The following is a 15,226-nucleotide window of genomic DNA, read 5'->3' as shown; positions in this document are numbered from 1 at the left end:
CCGCAAACCTGGAGATTTTGCATTTAATTCCCTCATCCAAATAATTCTCTCTCCTGTCATAGAGATTGAGATCAGGAAAGGGGAGGGAGGTGTCGGAGATGTTTCTTTAGTTTTAGCATCATGTTCGACATAGATTCCTAATTGATTAGTAGGCCGGTATATGATGTTCAGCCGCCCTCACTCGAATGAGATTCCATATGGACGTGTTTGTGTGTGTGTTTCTGCTACCTATGGGCGAGCGCTGGTTAAAGTGAACCAACTTAAAGTCACCGGTTTTATATAACTTTCGACAACCTAAATCGCTGTTTCGTCTATTAGGTCAAAAACCATAAATAATAGTCACGGAAATGTATTGCTCTTAATAATGGACTATTGATTTTATTTGACAGTCGTGTTTGAATTTATGATAGCAGTAAGCAAACATCCAGAATACAACCTTCAGACCACTGAATATTAATGAATATTTGAAGATGCATCAGCTGAGATTGAATAACATAGGAGGTTCAATTAACAATTTGATTGCTTTAATAGAATGGCGTTCACAATCGGCAAGACAAACGACGACTTTAAACGCAAAGACTGGTCGAAAAACAAACAATATGCCCAGACCAATTTGTCACAAATATAGAAAGAAAGAATGATCAAAATATATCACTTCAGCTCCATTAGGTGGAATTGAGGAGTTTTAGATACAGCCGGTTCTGGTGATGTCTGCCTCAAACGGGATTGCCTGGGTTTCGTGTTTAACCACACAAGAGTAAAGATTGTTTGAGTTCCAGACTGTGACTGGCAGAGTCAGGTAACTGCTCGCACTGAACGTGTTGTCCTTCTCCTGCTGGATTGGGCTGGTCTTAACGCCGTCACTTCTCGTACTGCCTTCCACGGTCCACTCAATGTCCACTGCACCCGGATTAAACCCGCTCACCAAACACAGCAGTGTGGCCGTGCCCTTTCCCTTGATTTCTTCCGCTGAAGGTCCGAGGACGGACATTGCGGGGGCGCGAGGTGCTGTTTAAAATAATATCACAGATTAGTGGAGGTTGAAGAACTGCTTTGGTTAAAACATAATTAAAAATACCATGGATCCATTCATTTTAATGAATAAACATTTTTCGTCTACTTGTTTCAAATTGTTCAATTGCGCACGTGAGATATTTTCCAGGTGTGATCGCCGAAGATTAATTGGTATTTATGACAATGGGATACGTTCTATTTTGTGGTTAAACATAAATTATTTCGTCAGTGTTTTTAATTGATCTCCAGAGTATTATTTCCATTGGCCCCAGTTGAAATAAAAATCGTGTGTTGGACCCGACAGCCATTTGCAGGATTTAATAAATTATGGAACTATTGTGCCAATTTCAACTGAACTCGCTTAAAACATGTCTTATTTGGATACTTTCATTTATTAAGGCCAAAGAACGAAGTGTCATGAAGGATTCGATAAAAAGAGACACGAATAATTTGCCATTTAACCCATCGATGCATAGACTAGTTCCCGCATATTTTAATTGATTTTGGACATGGTTTACGTTTATGTTGTGTCTTCTTTATGAAGTAAAAAATTAGCTCAATTTCTGAATTTGATCATCGAATCTCACTCCGTACACTCAATGGCAAAAGGAGTAAATCGACTGTAATGACTTGCTGATTACTGATATGGTTGGGAAATTCAATGCGCAAATTGCTTTCACATTTTCAGTTATTTTTCGTGTAAAATTGAAATAATCGCTGTCCCATTGATTCCAGAATCCGCATGCTCTAAGTGTAATGACAATTACATCTGGCAACAAAACTCATAGGTACCGGAATTTCAAAATCACGAAATGAATTCAATATCGCATTAGCAGTAAATCATTGGCAGCAGACATTGACTTTGAATATGTCCGGGAGACACAATTAAACAAACATTTGAAAGCATAAAAGTTAAAAAACAACACCATATATTCATAACGATGGATGATTTCAAATCCAATGTCGCTGCACTACACCTCGCACCGCGTTATTGTTTGCGTCCGATGTTTATCCCGGCTAAATATTGACCATGACAATCTTCAGCACTTACAAAAGAAGTATACAAGCAATATTTAAGCAGTTTTAAAAGCATGAAAGAGGACAAGGATAAATGTGGCAGCTAGTCCTCTCGAAATAGGATTTAATTTATTTGTACCACATGCAGTAACGGGAAGAACGAACAAACTCCGTGCAGACAGCATCCGTAGTTGGGATGGAACCAACTGGGTTACAGCGCTAAACCGCTGCGCCACCGTGCCGATTTTTGGATGAGAACCAATAATTTTCAAGAATCCACATTTCTCCATGTTCACGATGTTGGGAAAAGTCTATCATGGTCTAGTGATCCGCAGAATCCCCACATTTCACATTTCGTGATGGAATATCAACAGAAAATGAGCTATTATTGAAGGTGCGTTTTCCATTAGAATTCTAGGCGCCATTAAAGGCAAGAAATAATTTCCCGAAAGATGCACAACGTGATGGATTCGGGAGCTTCTCTGGAGAAGATGAATGAGGCGTTTCGGGTCATCGCCAATCTATGTTCACCAGAGATGCTGCCTGACCCACTGAGGCACTCCTCTGCTTTTTTCGGGGGTTTTATTTTGCAAATCAGCATCTGCAGTTCCTTGTCACTCTAATGTTAATTCCCGTTTCCATATGGTCGGTTTTCTTAGTACCCTGGCTTGGTCAATGTTAGTTCATCGTCCGAATAGTAATTAAGAGTAAAAAAAACAGATGGACAGTCATTTCGTCCTTTCATTGCTGTTGTCAACCAATTTGCCAAAGGAGATTCGATCTTGGTCGCGTATTATTTAAAAAATCAGCTTTAAAAGCCTTTAATTGGAAACATCAATTAGCGACAAAAAACTAATTATTTTTCACAGCAGTATCAATAACCCATAGGTAGAAGATAGTTTACTTACCGCCAATACCCAGCCTCGTTCCTTTGCCGAAGATGAAAGGATTTATCCACACACCACAGTAATAGTCCGCAGCGTCCGCCAACTGCACATTCGCTATTGTCAATGTTGCAGTGTTGCCTGACACTGATCCCGCGAAACGGTCAGAAACTCCCGAACCTCTAACAATGCTGCCGCCCGAGTAATAGTAGAACAGAAACCGCGGAACCGCTCCGGGAATCTGCTGGTACCAGGAAACAGTGTTGGTACTTAAACTGCCACCAGTCATGATACAGGATATTTGCACGTTTTGCCCCGGAGACGTGGATTTTGAAGGCGGCTGATTTAGTGTAATTTGCGCATTTATGCCTGGAAAACAAACCAGAAAAAAAGTACAACATTAACCAAGATATTAGCGAAACAGCAGAAGTGTCAGCTATCTAAACGTTTAATCGCACTCCAGAATAAATAACTTTGGAGGCAAATTACTCACATGCTGCGGAAAATGCTAACGCACAAACCAGTGACATCCAGCAAGACATTGCAATTATTTTGGTGGAGGGCGCCAGATGAAGTGGTTGATCAGGTGTCTCTCCAGGTCGCTTATGAACCCTGTTGCGAGGCGTCACTGCCTTCACTAATTATGCAAAACACTCTAATCAGAATGGACGCTGCGCCAATCAAATGTTGCCAGATTGTTCCTATGTCAAATTATTTCCGAAATGTTAGGTAGATAAGGATTTAGTTTCCAATTATGTATCTCGGTACAATTTAATATATTTCCAAGCACGTAAGATATTTTGTTTTAATATCTCTAGTTTCCCTCTCCCGTGACTCTCAGTATGAAGAAGGGTCGTTACCCGAAACGTCACCTATTCCACTTTAAATCCAGCAATGTGCTTATCTTCGGTGTAAACCAGCATCTGCAGTTCCTTCCTACAACTGGAGATGTTGGGTTATTTGAAACGGGACATTCAATTCTGGTTTTGCATTTAGTTTGAATCCTTTTCTGTGTGGTTGCAGAGAGTGTGTGTTAAAATAAATTATATTCATGGAGGTAACTCATCATTCCAGTACTGATGAATCTGATCTCACTGTGCCATCCTACTGCGCGGGACTTGTTCCTTCATCCCTTTAATTGCACATTGTATTTGATACTGGCGAATATTATGATGAAGATAGCGACTAAGAGATGTTTGAAAGCGAATTTGCAATTGACTGCAAATTATTTATGATTTTTTAAATCTCGGTGCCAGTTCTGGCCAACTTACTGCCTACGCAAGTCACTGCCAAAACCAATGCAAAGATTTTTGAGTTATTTTTGGAAACCATGTTTGCTCGTAGCACCCAAGGTTAGTTCAGGTTCACTGACATTGCACGTGCAATTGAGAAGGAAATTGAAAAATATATTTCATCGCCAAGGTAGCTTTATCGGTTAAAAAAGTGAAGTGAGTCTGTAGGTGTTTGGATTGCCATGGTATAGATTCTGTCAACCTTCATTCGATATATGGAATTATATTTAGATGTGAACAGCGTTGCTTGATATGACGCGCGCACATTTCTTACTGCGAACCAATCGCTCTATTTATAGCGAAAGCCTCTTTTCATATTGTGGGTTGCTACAGCACCGTGTGAATCAATGCTAAAGCATATCAACAAGAAAATACAGCCTAAAGAACCGACAAATATCAATATTTTCTCATTTGGCCTCTTACAATTCGGCTGACAATTAATCAAAAGAGAGCGGTCCTTTCCACGAATGTGCCCGAACAGTGCCCTATAAAGTCCTCAGATCGGTGACTTGTAAACAAGCCAAGCAGAGGCATCAATGTCTCAAGCTTTGTTTCCGATTTTTTTTAATACTGCTTAGTATTTCTGAAATGCTTTCAGCTTACCTTGATGTGTGCAGCTCCGACAGCAATCAAGTAAATTAACTTAATTCACAGCAAAATAATCCGCTTTATTTGACACTTGCCACATTCTATATGTTCACTCGCTGCAAGTAACAATGAATTACGAAGGCACTGTTTGCGTATACTAAATACATTGCAATTACATTGCATTACAAACGGACAGAGTTATGCTTATTTGAATATTGGTTCACCTTCTATATCGTTATTTGCGGGCAAGTGTCACACTTGGTTATTTGGTTAAATAACTATTGCAAATAAAATGAAGGTAAACATAAGTGGAGCGGCCATATATAGTAAGATTGGTTTATTGAGGCTTAAGCTCAAGAGACTCCTGTGAGGGTTACCTTAGGTTACGGTTTGTTCTGTCACTTTATGTTTGCTTTGCAGCACAACCTGGTCTTGGTGTCATAGAGATGGAGGCTAGTGTGCTCAGCCTGTGGGATGTTGGAACTGAAGAAGACGTAGCGTCTCTGAACATTACATCTGCATGAGGTGTGTCCAGGTGCAGCTCCTGAAAGACCCTGTTAGTGATCTGCAGTTCCAATTGGATGACCTCGTCTTCGTCCAGAGAGTGAGCAAGTCATAGTTAGAAGTCATAGTGAGGTGCTCACACGTGTGGTGCGGACAAAGAATAGAAGAGTGACCAGCAGCAAAGGGAGTAGGCAGAGGGTTCAGGAGTGCCCTGTAGGCTTCCCCCTGCAAAACAGCTATGTTCGTTTGCAACAGTTGAGGGGGTAACCGTTCAGGGGACAGCAGCAGTAGTCAGGTCTGTGGCACTGGGCCTGTCTCTGATGTGCAGCGGTGTGAAGTCAGGCAGTGATTGTGATAAACCACATTAGTGCGGGGGACAGACAGGAGCAAGTAGGCCTCATGGACGGACTGTTGCCTCTCTGGTGCAAGGATCTAGAATGTCCTGGAACGAATGCAGAGCATTTTCGACCTGGTGGGTGAACAGACAGAAGTCGTTGTGCATGTCCGCACAAATGATATGTAGGAAACTGGATGAGGTCCTATAGAGTCAGTATAAAGAGATGGGAAAAGAGTTAGGAAAATGGATGGGGTCCTCTGGGGTGAATATAAGTAGATCAGCAAAATATACCGAAGAGCAATGAGGTCCTGCGGAGTGTCTAATGGGAATTAGCTAAAAGGTTTAAATTACCATCTCTAGATTACTACAGTCGCCAGGTGTTATTGAGTGTAGCAATAGGAGGATGGGACAGATGAATGCATGGCTGAGGGGTTGGTGCAGGGGAAATGATTCGAATCGTAGACCATTGAGATTTCTGTTATCGCAAAGGCAACCTGCACAAGAGGGACACGTTGCATTTGAACTGAAGGAGCTCCAAAATCTTTTCAGTGAAGGTTGCTTGTACTAATCTGGAGAATTTAAGTTACAATGGACAGAGAATGGGAACGAAAGAAGCAAGTCTGCAAGTGGGAAGGATTATGGGAAAGTGGAGGTTATAACAAGTAAGTCTCAAAGGAAAGATGGGCAGGGATTGGTTCATGATTATGGGGCAATTAAGGGATGACATGTTTACTTCAATGCAAGGAGTATTGTGGATGAAGTTAAATGAACGTAGATAGGCGAGATCAGTGCTTGGAATAATAATGTCGTGGCCATTATGAAAACCTTCTTATGGGAGAGACATGTATCAGGGCTTCGATATCTGGGATGGCGGAACTCAGAGGGGACGTAGTGGAGGGTACATCTATTGAGACATGTGGGTTGTGCTTAAAAATAAGAAAGGACCAGTCTCTCTAATGGGATTATATTATGGGACACCCAATAATCAGCGGGAGATCCATCCGTCCATCTATTAGATTAGGTCTAATCTAATCTCATCGAATCTAATAGATGGATCGGATCTGCATACAGATGCATGAACTACAGTGTTGCTGTAGTGGGTATCGTTAACCTCCCCAATATTGACTGTATTTTGTTCAGTGCAAGGGGGTTAAATGAGAATTTATGAAGTATATCCAAGAAATTTGCCTTAAACGGTGTATGGATAGTCTGAATCCAGGAGGGACGATACTGGAGCTTGTGTTGGGAAATGTGCTTGGCCACGTGACTGGTGGTATGCTGGAAGAGCACTTGGGGATAGTGACCTCAACATTACAAGGTTTTGTATAAGGTTTGAATAAAGATTTGGTGTGGATGTTGGCAGAAGCAAAACAGATTAAGATGTCATTAGGCAGGAGCTTGGTTGCAGTTGTTATTGAGTATGTCCACAACTAATATATGGGAGTTATTTAACCAAGTACAGGATCAGCACGTTCCAGTAAGGCGGATGGATAACGATGGCATGGTAAGGGATCCGTGAATGACCACGGAGGTTATACACCTTTTCAGAAACAAAACGGAAGCGTATGTCAGATTTAACAAAGTGCCATCATACGGGGATTGTGAGGAATGATGAGTAGCAAATAGCTCAACTGGGTGATTAGTCGGGCCAAACTGGTCACGAAATGTAACTGATTTGTTGAGTTAAGGAAAATACTGCGGATTTTTATGCATATGTTAAAAAACAAGAAGGGTGTAAGGATACGGTAGGTCTGATCAAGGATAAAGGATGTAGCGGAATTGTTAAACGAGTGCGTTCTGCATCTGTATTCACCAAGGAGAAAGACGTGGATGACGGTGAGATCAGTGTGGAGAAAACTAATATGCTAGGGCACATATGCTGGGGCTTGAGGTTGAAAAGAGCGGCAGTGGGGCTTTTGAGGAACATTGAGTTGGATAGGTCCCCTGCACCCGTTGGTATCTATCACAGTTTATTGAGGGAGGCGAGAGGTGATTCCAGGGGTCTTGAGAATATTTGCTTCTTCTATTGCCAGAGGCGAGCATATAGAGGACTGGGAAATGACCAGTTGTTCCTTTGTTGATTGAGACGTAAGAGGAATCCAGGGAAATAGAGGCCGGTGAGACGCACGTCAGTGGTAGGAAACTATTGGAGATAATTCATCGAGATTTACTCCCATTTGAAGGAGAATGAGCTAGCTAGCGATAGGCATGGCTGTGTAATAGACAATAGACAATAGGTGCAGGCGTAGGCCACACGGCCCTTCAAGCCAGCACGGCCATTCAATGTGATCATGGATGATCATCCACAATCAGTACCCTGTTCCTGCCTTCTCCCCATATCCCCCCTGACTCCGCTATCTTCAAGAGCCCTATCGAGCAATTTCTTGAAAGTTTCCAGAGAAGCGGCCTCCTCCTCTGAGGCAGAGAATTCCACAAGACTCGCAACTCTCAGTGTGAAAAAGTGTTTCCCCATCTCCGTTCTAAATTGCTTATCCCTTATTCTTAAACTGTGGCCCCTGGTTCTGGACTCCCCCAACATCGGGAACATATTTCCTGCCTCTAGCGTGTGCAAACCCTTAATAATCCTATATGTCTCAATAAGATATCCTCTTATCCTTCTAAATTCCAGAGTAGACAAGCCCAACCGCTCCATTCTCTCAGCAGATGACAGTCGCGCCATCTCTGGAATTAACCTTGTGAGCCTACGCTGCACTCCCTCAATAACAAGAATGTCCTTCCTCAAATTTCAAGATCAAAACTGCACACAATCCTCCAGGTGTGGTCTCACTACAGCCTTGTACAACTGCAGAAGGAAATCTTTGCTCCTTTACTCAACTCCTATTGTTATGAAGGCCACCATGCCATTCGCTTCCTTCACTGCCTTCTGTACCTGCATGCTTGCTTTCATTGATTGATGAACAAAGACCCCCCCCCCAGATCCCGTAGTACTTCCCCTTTTCCCAAATTGACACCATTTACATAATAATCTTTCTTTCTGTTTTTGCTACCTAATTGGGTAACCTCACATTTATTCACATTAAACCGCATCTGCCATGCATCTGCCCACTCACCCAACCTGGCCACGTCACGCTGCATTCTCAGAACATCCACTTCACATTTCACACTGCCACCCAGCTTTGTATCATCTGCAATTTGCTAATGTTACTTTTAATCCCTCCATCTAAATCATTACCATATGTTGTAAATAGCTGCGGTCCCAGCACCGAGCCTCGCGGCACCCCACTCGTCACTTCCTGCCAGCCTGAAAGGGGCCCGTTAATCCCTACCGCGCGGACCAGTGATAAGGTCATAAGGTCGTAAGGAATAGTAGAATTACGCCACGACCCATCTTCAACCCACCATTCAATCATGGTTGATTTGTCTCTCCTTCTTAAGCCCGTTGTTAGCTGATCATTGGGCGAAGACGAGGAGCTGGTGTGACTTGGGTGGGGGAGGGATAGAGAGAGAGGGAATGTCAGGATTACTTGATGTTACTTAAATCAACATTCATTCCACTTGGCTGTAGGCTGCCCAGCGAATATGAGATGCTGTTCCTCCAATTTGCATTTCGCCTCACTCTGGCAATGGAGGAGACGGTGATTTGGATGGGAAGGAATGTGTTACCCAGGGAGTTGCTGAGGATCTCTGCGGAAGGCGGAAAAGGGTGGAGATGGAAAGATGTGACTAGTGTCGGGATCCCATTGGAGGTGGCGAAAATGTTGGAGGATTATGTGGTGTATGCGACGTCTGATGGGGTCAAATTTAAGGACCAGGGGAACTCTGTCTCTGTTGCGACTGGGGGGAAGGGGAACAAGGGCGGAGCTGCGGGTACTGAGGAGACACGAGTGAGGGCATCATCTATGATGGGGAAGGGGACTCCCGTTCACTAAAGAATGAGGACATCTCGGATGTCCATGTATGGAACACCTCACCTTGTGCGCAGATGCGGTGCAGACGGACGAATTGGGAGTGAGGGATAGTCTTTGCAGGAAGCCGGGTGGGAAGTAGTGTAGCCGAGATAGTTGTGGGAGTCAGTGGGTTTGTAATACACGTCAGTCGGTGGTCTATCTCATAGAAACATAGAAACATAGAAAATAGGTGCAGGAGTAGGCCATTCGGCCCTACGAACCTGCACCGCCATTCATTATGATCATGGCTTATAATCCATCTCAGTATCCCATCCCTGCCTTCTCTCCATACCCCCCTGATGTCTTTAGCCCCTAGAGCCACATCTAACTCCCTCAATATAGCCATTGAACTGGCCTCAACTACCTTTTGTGGCAGAGAATTCCACAGATTCGGCACTCTCCGTGTAAAAAATGATTTTCTCATCTCGGTCCTAAAATACTTCCCTCTTATCCTTAAACTGTGACCCCTAGTTCTGGACTTCTCCAACATCGGGAATAATCTTCCTGCATCATGCTTGTCCAACCCCTTAAGAATTTTGTAAGTTTCTATAAGATCCCCCCTCAATCTTCTAAATTCTAGCGTGTACAAGCCGAGTCTATCCAGTCTTTCTTCATGTGAAAGTCCTGCCATCCCAGGAATTAGTCTGGTGAGCCTTCTCTGTACTCCCTCTATGGCAAGAATGTCTTTCCTCAGATTAGGAGACCAATACTGTACGCGATACTCCAGGTGTGGTCTCACCAAGACCCCGTACAACTGCAGTAGAACCTCCCTGCTCTTATACTCAAATCCTTTTGCTATGAATGCTAACATACCATTTGCTTTCTTCGCTGCCTGCTGCACCTGTATTCCTACTTTCAATGACTGGTGTACCATGACACCCAGATCTCGTTGCATCTCCCCTTTTCCCATAAATCTTGATTTCATACATTTGACTGCTTCCGAATCAGAAATAATAGTCACGAAAATGTATTGCTCTTAATAATGGACTAGTTTACTTTCCTGTTTTGCCACCAAAGTGGATAACCTCACATTTATCCACATTATACTGCATCTGCCATGCATTTGCCCACTCACCCAACCTATCCAAGTCACCTTGCAGCCTCCAAGCATCCTCCTCACAGCTAACACTGCCCCCCAGCTTCGTGTCATCCGCAAACCTGGAGATTTTGCATTTAATTCCCTCATCCAAATAATTCTCTCTCCTGTCATAGAGATTGAGATCAGGAAAGGGGAGGGAGGTGTCGGAGATGTTTCTTTAGTTTTAGCATCATGTTCGACATAGATTCCTAATTGATTAGTAGGCCGGTATATGATGTTCAGCCGCCCTCACTCGAATGAGATTCCATATGGACGTGTTTGTGTGTGTGTTTCTGCTACCTATGGGCGAGCGCTGGATAAAGTGAACCAACTTAAAGTCACCGGTTTTATATAACTTTCGACAACCTAAATCGCTGTTTCGTCTATTAGGTCAAAAACCATAAATAATAGTCACGGAAATGTATTGCTCTTAATAATGGACTATTGATTTTATTTGACAGTCGTGTTTGAATTTCTGATAGCAGTAAGCAAACATCCAGAATACAAACTTCGGACCACTGAATATTAATGAATATTTGAAGATGCATCAGCTGAGATTGAATAGCATAGGAGGTTCAATTAACAATTTGATTGCTTTAATGGAATAGCGTTCACAACTGGCAAGACAAACGACGATTTTAAACGCAAAGACTGGTCGAAAAACAAACATTATGCCCAGACCAATTTTTCACAAATAAAGAAAGAAAGAATTATCAAAATATATCACTTCAGCTCCATTAGGTGGAATTGAGGAGTTTTAGATACAGCCGGTTCTGGTGATGTCTGCCTCAAACGGGATTGCCTGGGTTTCGTGTTTAACCACACAAGAGTAAAGATTGTTTGAGTTCCAGACTGTGACTGGCAGAGTCAGGTAACTGCTCGCACTGAACGTGTTGTCCTTCTCCTGCTGGATTGGGCTGGTCTCAACGCCGTCACTTCTCGCACTGCCCTCCACGGTCCACTCAATGTCCACTGCACCCGGATTAAACCCGCTCACCAAACACACCAGGGTGGCCGTGCCCTTTCCCTCGATTTCTTCCGCTGAAGGTCCGAGGACGGACATTGCGGGGGCGCGAGGTGCTGTTTAAAATAATATCACAGATTAGTGGAGGTTGAAGAACTGCTTCGGTTAAAACATAGTTAAAAATACCATGGATCCATTCATTTTAATGAATAAACATTTTTCCTCTATTGTTTCAAATTGTTCAATTGCGCACGTGAGATCATTTCCAGGTGTGATCTCCGAAGATTAATTGGTATTTATGACAATGGGACACGTTCTATTTTGTGGTTAAACATAAATTATTTCGTCAGTGTTTTTAATTGATCTCCAGAGTATTATTTCCGTTGTCCCCAGTTGAAATAAAAATCGTGTGTTGGACCCGACAGCCATTTGCAGGATTTAATAAATTATGGAACTATTGTGCCAATTTCAACTGAACTCGCTTAAAACATGTCGTATTTGGATACTTTCATTTATTAAGGCCAAAGAACGAAGTGTCATGAAGGATTCGATAAAAGAGACACGAATAATTTGCCATTTAACCCATCGATGCATAGACTAGTTCCCACATTTTTAATTGATTTTGGACATGGTTTACGTTTATGTTGTGTCTTCTTTTTGAAGTAAAAAATTAGCTCAATTTCTGAATTTGATCATCGAATCTCACTCCGTACACTCAATGGCAAAAAGAGTAAATCGACTGTAATGACTTGCTGATTACTGATATGGTTGGGAAATTCAATGCGCAAATTGCTTTCACATTTTCAGTTATTTTTCGTGTAAAATTGAAATAATCGCTGTCCCATTGATTCCAGAATCCGCATGCTCTAAGTGTAATGACAATTACATCTGGCAACAAAACTCATAAGTACCGGAATTTCAAAATCACGAAATGAATTCAATATCGCATTAGCAGTAAATCATTGGTAGCAGACATTGACTTTGAATATGTCCGGGAGATACAATTAAGCAAAGATTTTAAAGCATAAAAATTAAAAACAACAACATAGATTCATAGCGATGGATGATTTCAAATCCAATGTCGCTGCACTACACCTCGCACCGCGTTATTGTTTACGTCCGATGTTTATCCCGGCTAAATATTGACCATGACAATCTTCAGCTCTTACAAAAGAAGTATACGAGCAATATTTAACCAGTTTTAAAAGTATAAAAGAGGACAAGGATAAATGTGGCAGCTAGTCCTCTCGAAATAGGATTTAATTTATTTGTACCACATGCAGTCACGGGGAGAACGAACAAACTTCGTGCAGACAGTACCCGTAGTCGGGATGGAACCGACTGGGTTACAGCGCTAAACCGCTGCGCCACCGTGCCGATTTTGGGATGAGAACCAATAATTTTCAAGAATCCACATTTCTCCATGTTCACGATGTTGGGAAAAGTCTATCATGGTCTAGTGATCCGCAGAATCCCCACATTTTACATTTCGTGATGGAATATCAACAGAAAATGAGCTATTATTGAAGGTGCGTTTTCCATTAGAATTCTAGGCGCCATTAAAGGCAAGAAATAATTCCCCGAAAGATGCACAACGTGATGGATTCGGGAGCTTCTCTGGAGAAGATGGATGAGGCGTTTCTGGTCATCGCCAATCTATGTTCACCAGAGATGCTGCCTGACCCACTGAGGCACTCCTCTGCTGTTTTGGGGGTTTTTATTTTGCAAATCAGCATCTGCAGTTCCTTGTCACTCTAATGTTAATTCCCGTTTCCATACGGTCGGTTTTCTTAGTACCCTGGCTTGGTCCATGTTAGTTCATCGTCCGAAAAGTAATTAAGAGTAAAAAAACAGATGGACAGTCATTTCGTCCTTTCATTGCTGTTGTCAACCAATTTGCCAAAGGAGATTCGATCTTGGTCGTGTATTATTTAAGAAATCAGCTTTAAAAGCCTTTTATTGGAAACATCAATCAGCGACACAAAACTAATTATTTTTCACAGCAGTATCAATAACCCATAGGTAGAAGATAGTTTACTTACCGCCAATACCCAGCCTCGTTCCTTTGCCGAAGATGAAAGGATTTTTCCACACACCACAGTAATAGTCCGCAGCGTCCCCCAACTGCACATTCGCTATTGTCAATGTTGCAGTGTTGCCTGACACTGATCCCGCGAAACGGTCAGAAACTCCCGAGCCTCTAGTAATGCTGCTGCCCGAGTAATAGTAGAACAGAAACCGCGGAACCGCTCCGGGAATCTGCTGGTACCAGGAAACATAACTACTACCTAAACTGCCGCCAGTCAAGATACAGGAAATTAGTGCGTTTTGTCCCGGAGACGTGGATTTTGAAGGCGGCTGATTTAGTGTAATTTGCGCATTTATGCCTGGAAAACAAACCAGAAAAAAATACATTTACCAATATATTAGCGAAACAGCAGAAGTGTCAGATATCTAAACGTTTAATCGCACTCCAGAATAAATAACATTGGAAGTAAAATACTCACACGCTGCGGAAAATGCTAACACACAAACCAGTGACATCCAGCAAGACATTGTAATTATTTTGTTGGAGGGCGCCAGATGAAGTGGTTGATCAGGCGTCTCTCCAGGTCGCTTATGAACCCTGTTGCGAGGCGTCACTGCCTTCCATAATTATGCAAAACACTCAAATCAGAATGGATGCTGCGCCAATCAAATGTTGCCAGATTGTTCCTGTGTCAAATTATTTCCGAAATGTTAGGTAGATATGGATTTAGTTTCCAATTATGTATCTCGGTACAATTTAATATATTTCCAAGCACGTAAGATATTCTGTTTTGATATCTCTATTTCCCTCTCCCGTGACTCTCGGTATGAAGAAGGGTCGCGACCCGAAACGTCACCTATTCCATCTAAAATCCAGCAATGTGTGCTTATCTTCGGTGTAAACCAGCATCTGCAGTTCCTTCCTACAACTGGAGATTTTGTGTTATTTGAAACGGGACATTCAATTCTGGTTTTGCATTTAGTTTGAATCCTTTTCTGTGTGGTTGCAGAGAGTGTGTGTTAAAATAAATTATATTCATGGAAGTAACTCATCATATCCAGTACTGATTAATCTGATCTCACTGTGTCATCCTACTGCGCGGGACTTGTTCCTCCATCCCTTTAATTGTATATTGTATATGAACTGGTGAATATTATGATGAAGATAGCGACTAGGAGATGTCTGAAAGCGAATTTGCAATTGACTGCAAATTATGTATGATTTTTTTTAAATCTCGGTGCCAATTCTGGCCAACTTACTGACTACGCAACTCACTGTCAAAACCAATGTAAAGATTTTTGAGTTATCTTTGGAAACCATGTTTGCTCGTCGCACCCAAGGTTAGTTCAGGTTCACTGACTTTGCTCGTGAAACTAAACTGCACGCGAAATTGAGAAAGAAATTGAGAAATATATTTCATCGCCAAGGTAGCTTTATCCGTTAAAAAGGTGAAGTGAGTCTGTACTTGTTTGGATTGCCATGGTATAGATTCTGTCAACCTTCATTCGATATATGGAATTATATTTAGATGTGAACAGCGTGGCTTGATATGACGCGCGCACATTTCTTACTGCGAACCAATCGCTCTATTTATAGCGAAAGCCTCTTTTC

At 42.3% G+C, this 15,226-nt stretch overlaps 2 protein-coding genes across 2 annotated transcripts; both read right to left on the bottom strand.

The window, feature by feature from the left end:
- Positions 1–330: 330 nt before the first annotated feature.
- Positions 331–3,563, bottom strand: LOC129709068 (immunoglobulin lambda-1 light chain-like). Its single transcript, XM_055655170.1, has 3 exons — positions 3,409–3,563; positions 2,940–3,284; positions 331–1,008 (listed from the first exon to the last, which is right to left on the bottom strand). The coding sequence occupies exons 1-3, from the start codon at positions 3,455–3,457 to the stop codon at positions 686–688; spliced, it is 717 nt and encodes a 238-aa protein (XP_055511145.1). The 5' UTR covers positions 3,458–3,563; the 3' UTR covers positions 331–685.
- Positions 3,564–11,046: 7,483 nt separating this feature from the next.
- On the bottom strand, positions 11,047–14,345 carry LOC129709067 (immunoglobulin lambda-1 light chain-like). The gene is made up of 3 exons (XM_055655169.1): positions 14,094–14,345; positions 13,629–13,973; positions 11,047–11,702 (listed from the first exon to the last, which is right to left on the bottom strand). The coding sequence occupies exons 1-3, from the start codon at positions 14,140–14,142 to the stop codon at positions 11,380–11,382; spliced, it is 717 nt and encodes a 238-aa protein (XP_055511144.1). The 5' UTR covers positions 14,143–14,345; the 3' UTR covers positions 11,047–11,379.
- Between the last annotated feature and the right edge of the window lie 881 nt (positions 14,346–15,226).

This window comes from Leucoraja erinacea, chromosome 25 (assembly GCF_028641065.1).
Source record: "Leucoraja erinacea ecotype New England chromosome 25, Leri_hhj_1, whole genome shotgun sequence".
In the NCBI taxonomy this organism is placed as follows: Eukaryota; Metazoa; Chordata; class Chondrichthyes; order Rajiformes; family Rajidae; genus Leucoraja; species Leucoraja erinaceus.
This window is presented reverse-complemented; position numbering and strand designations above follow the sequence as displayed.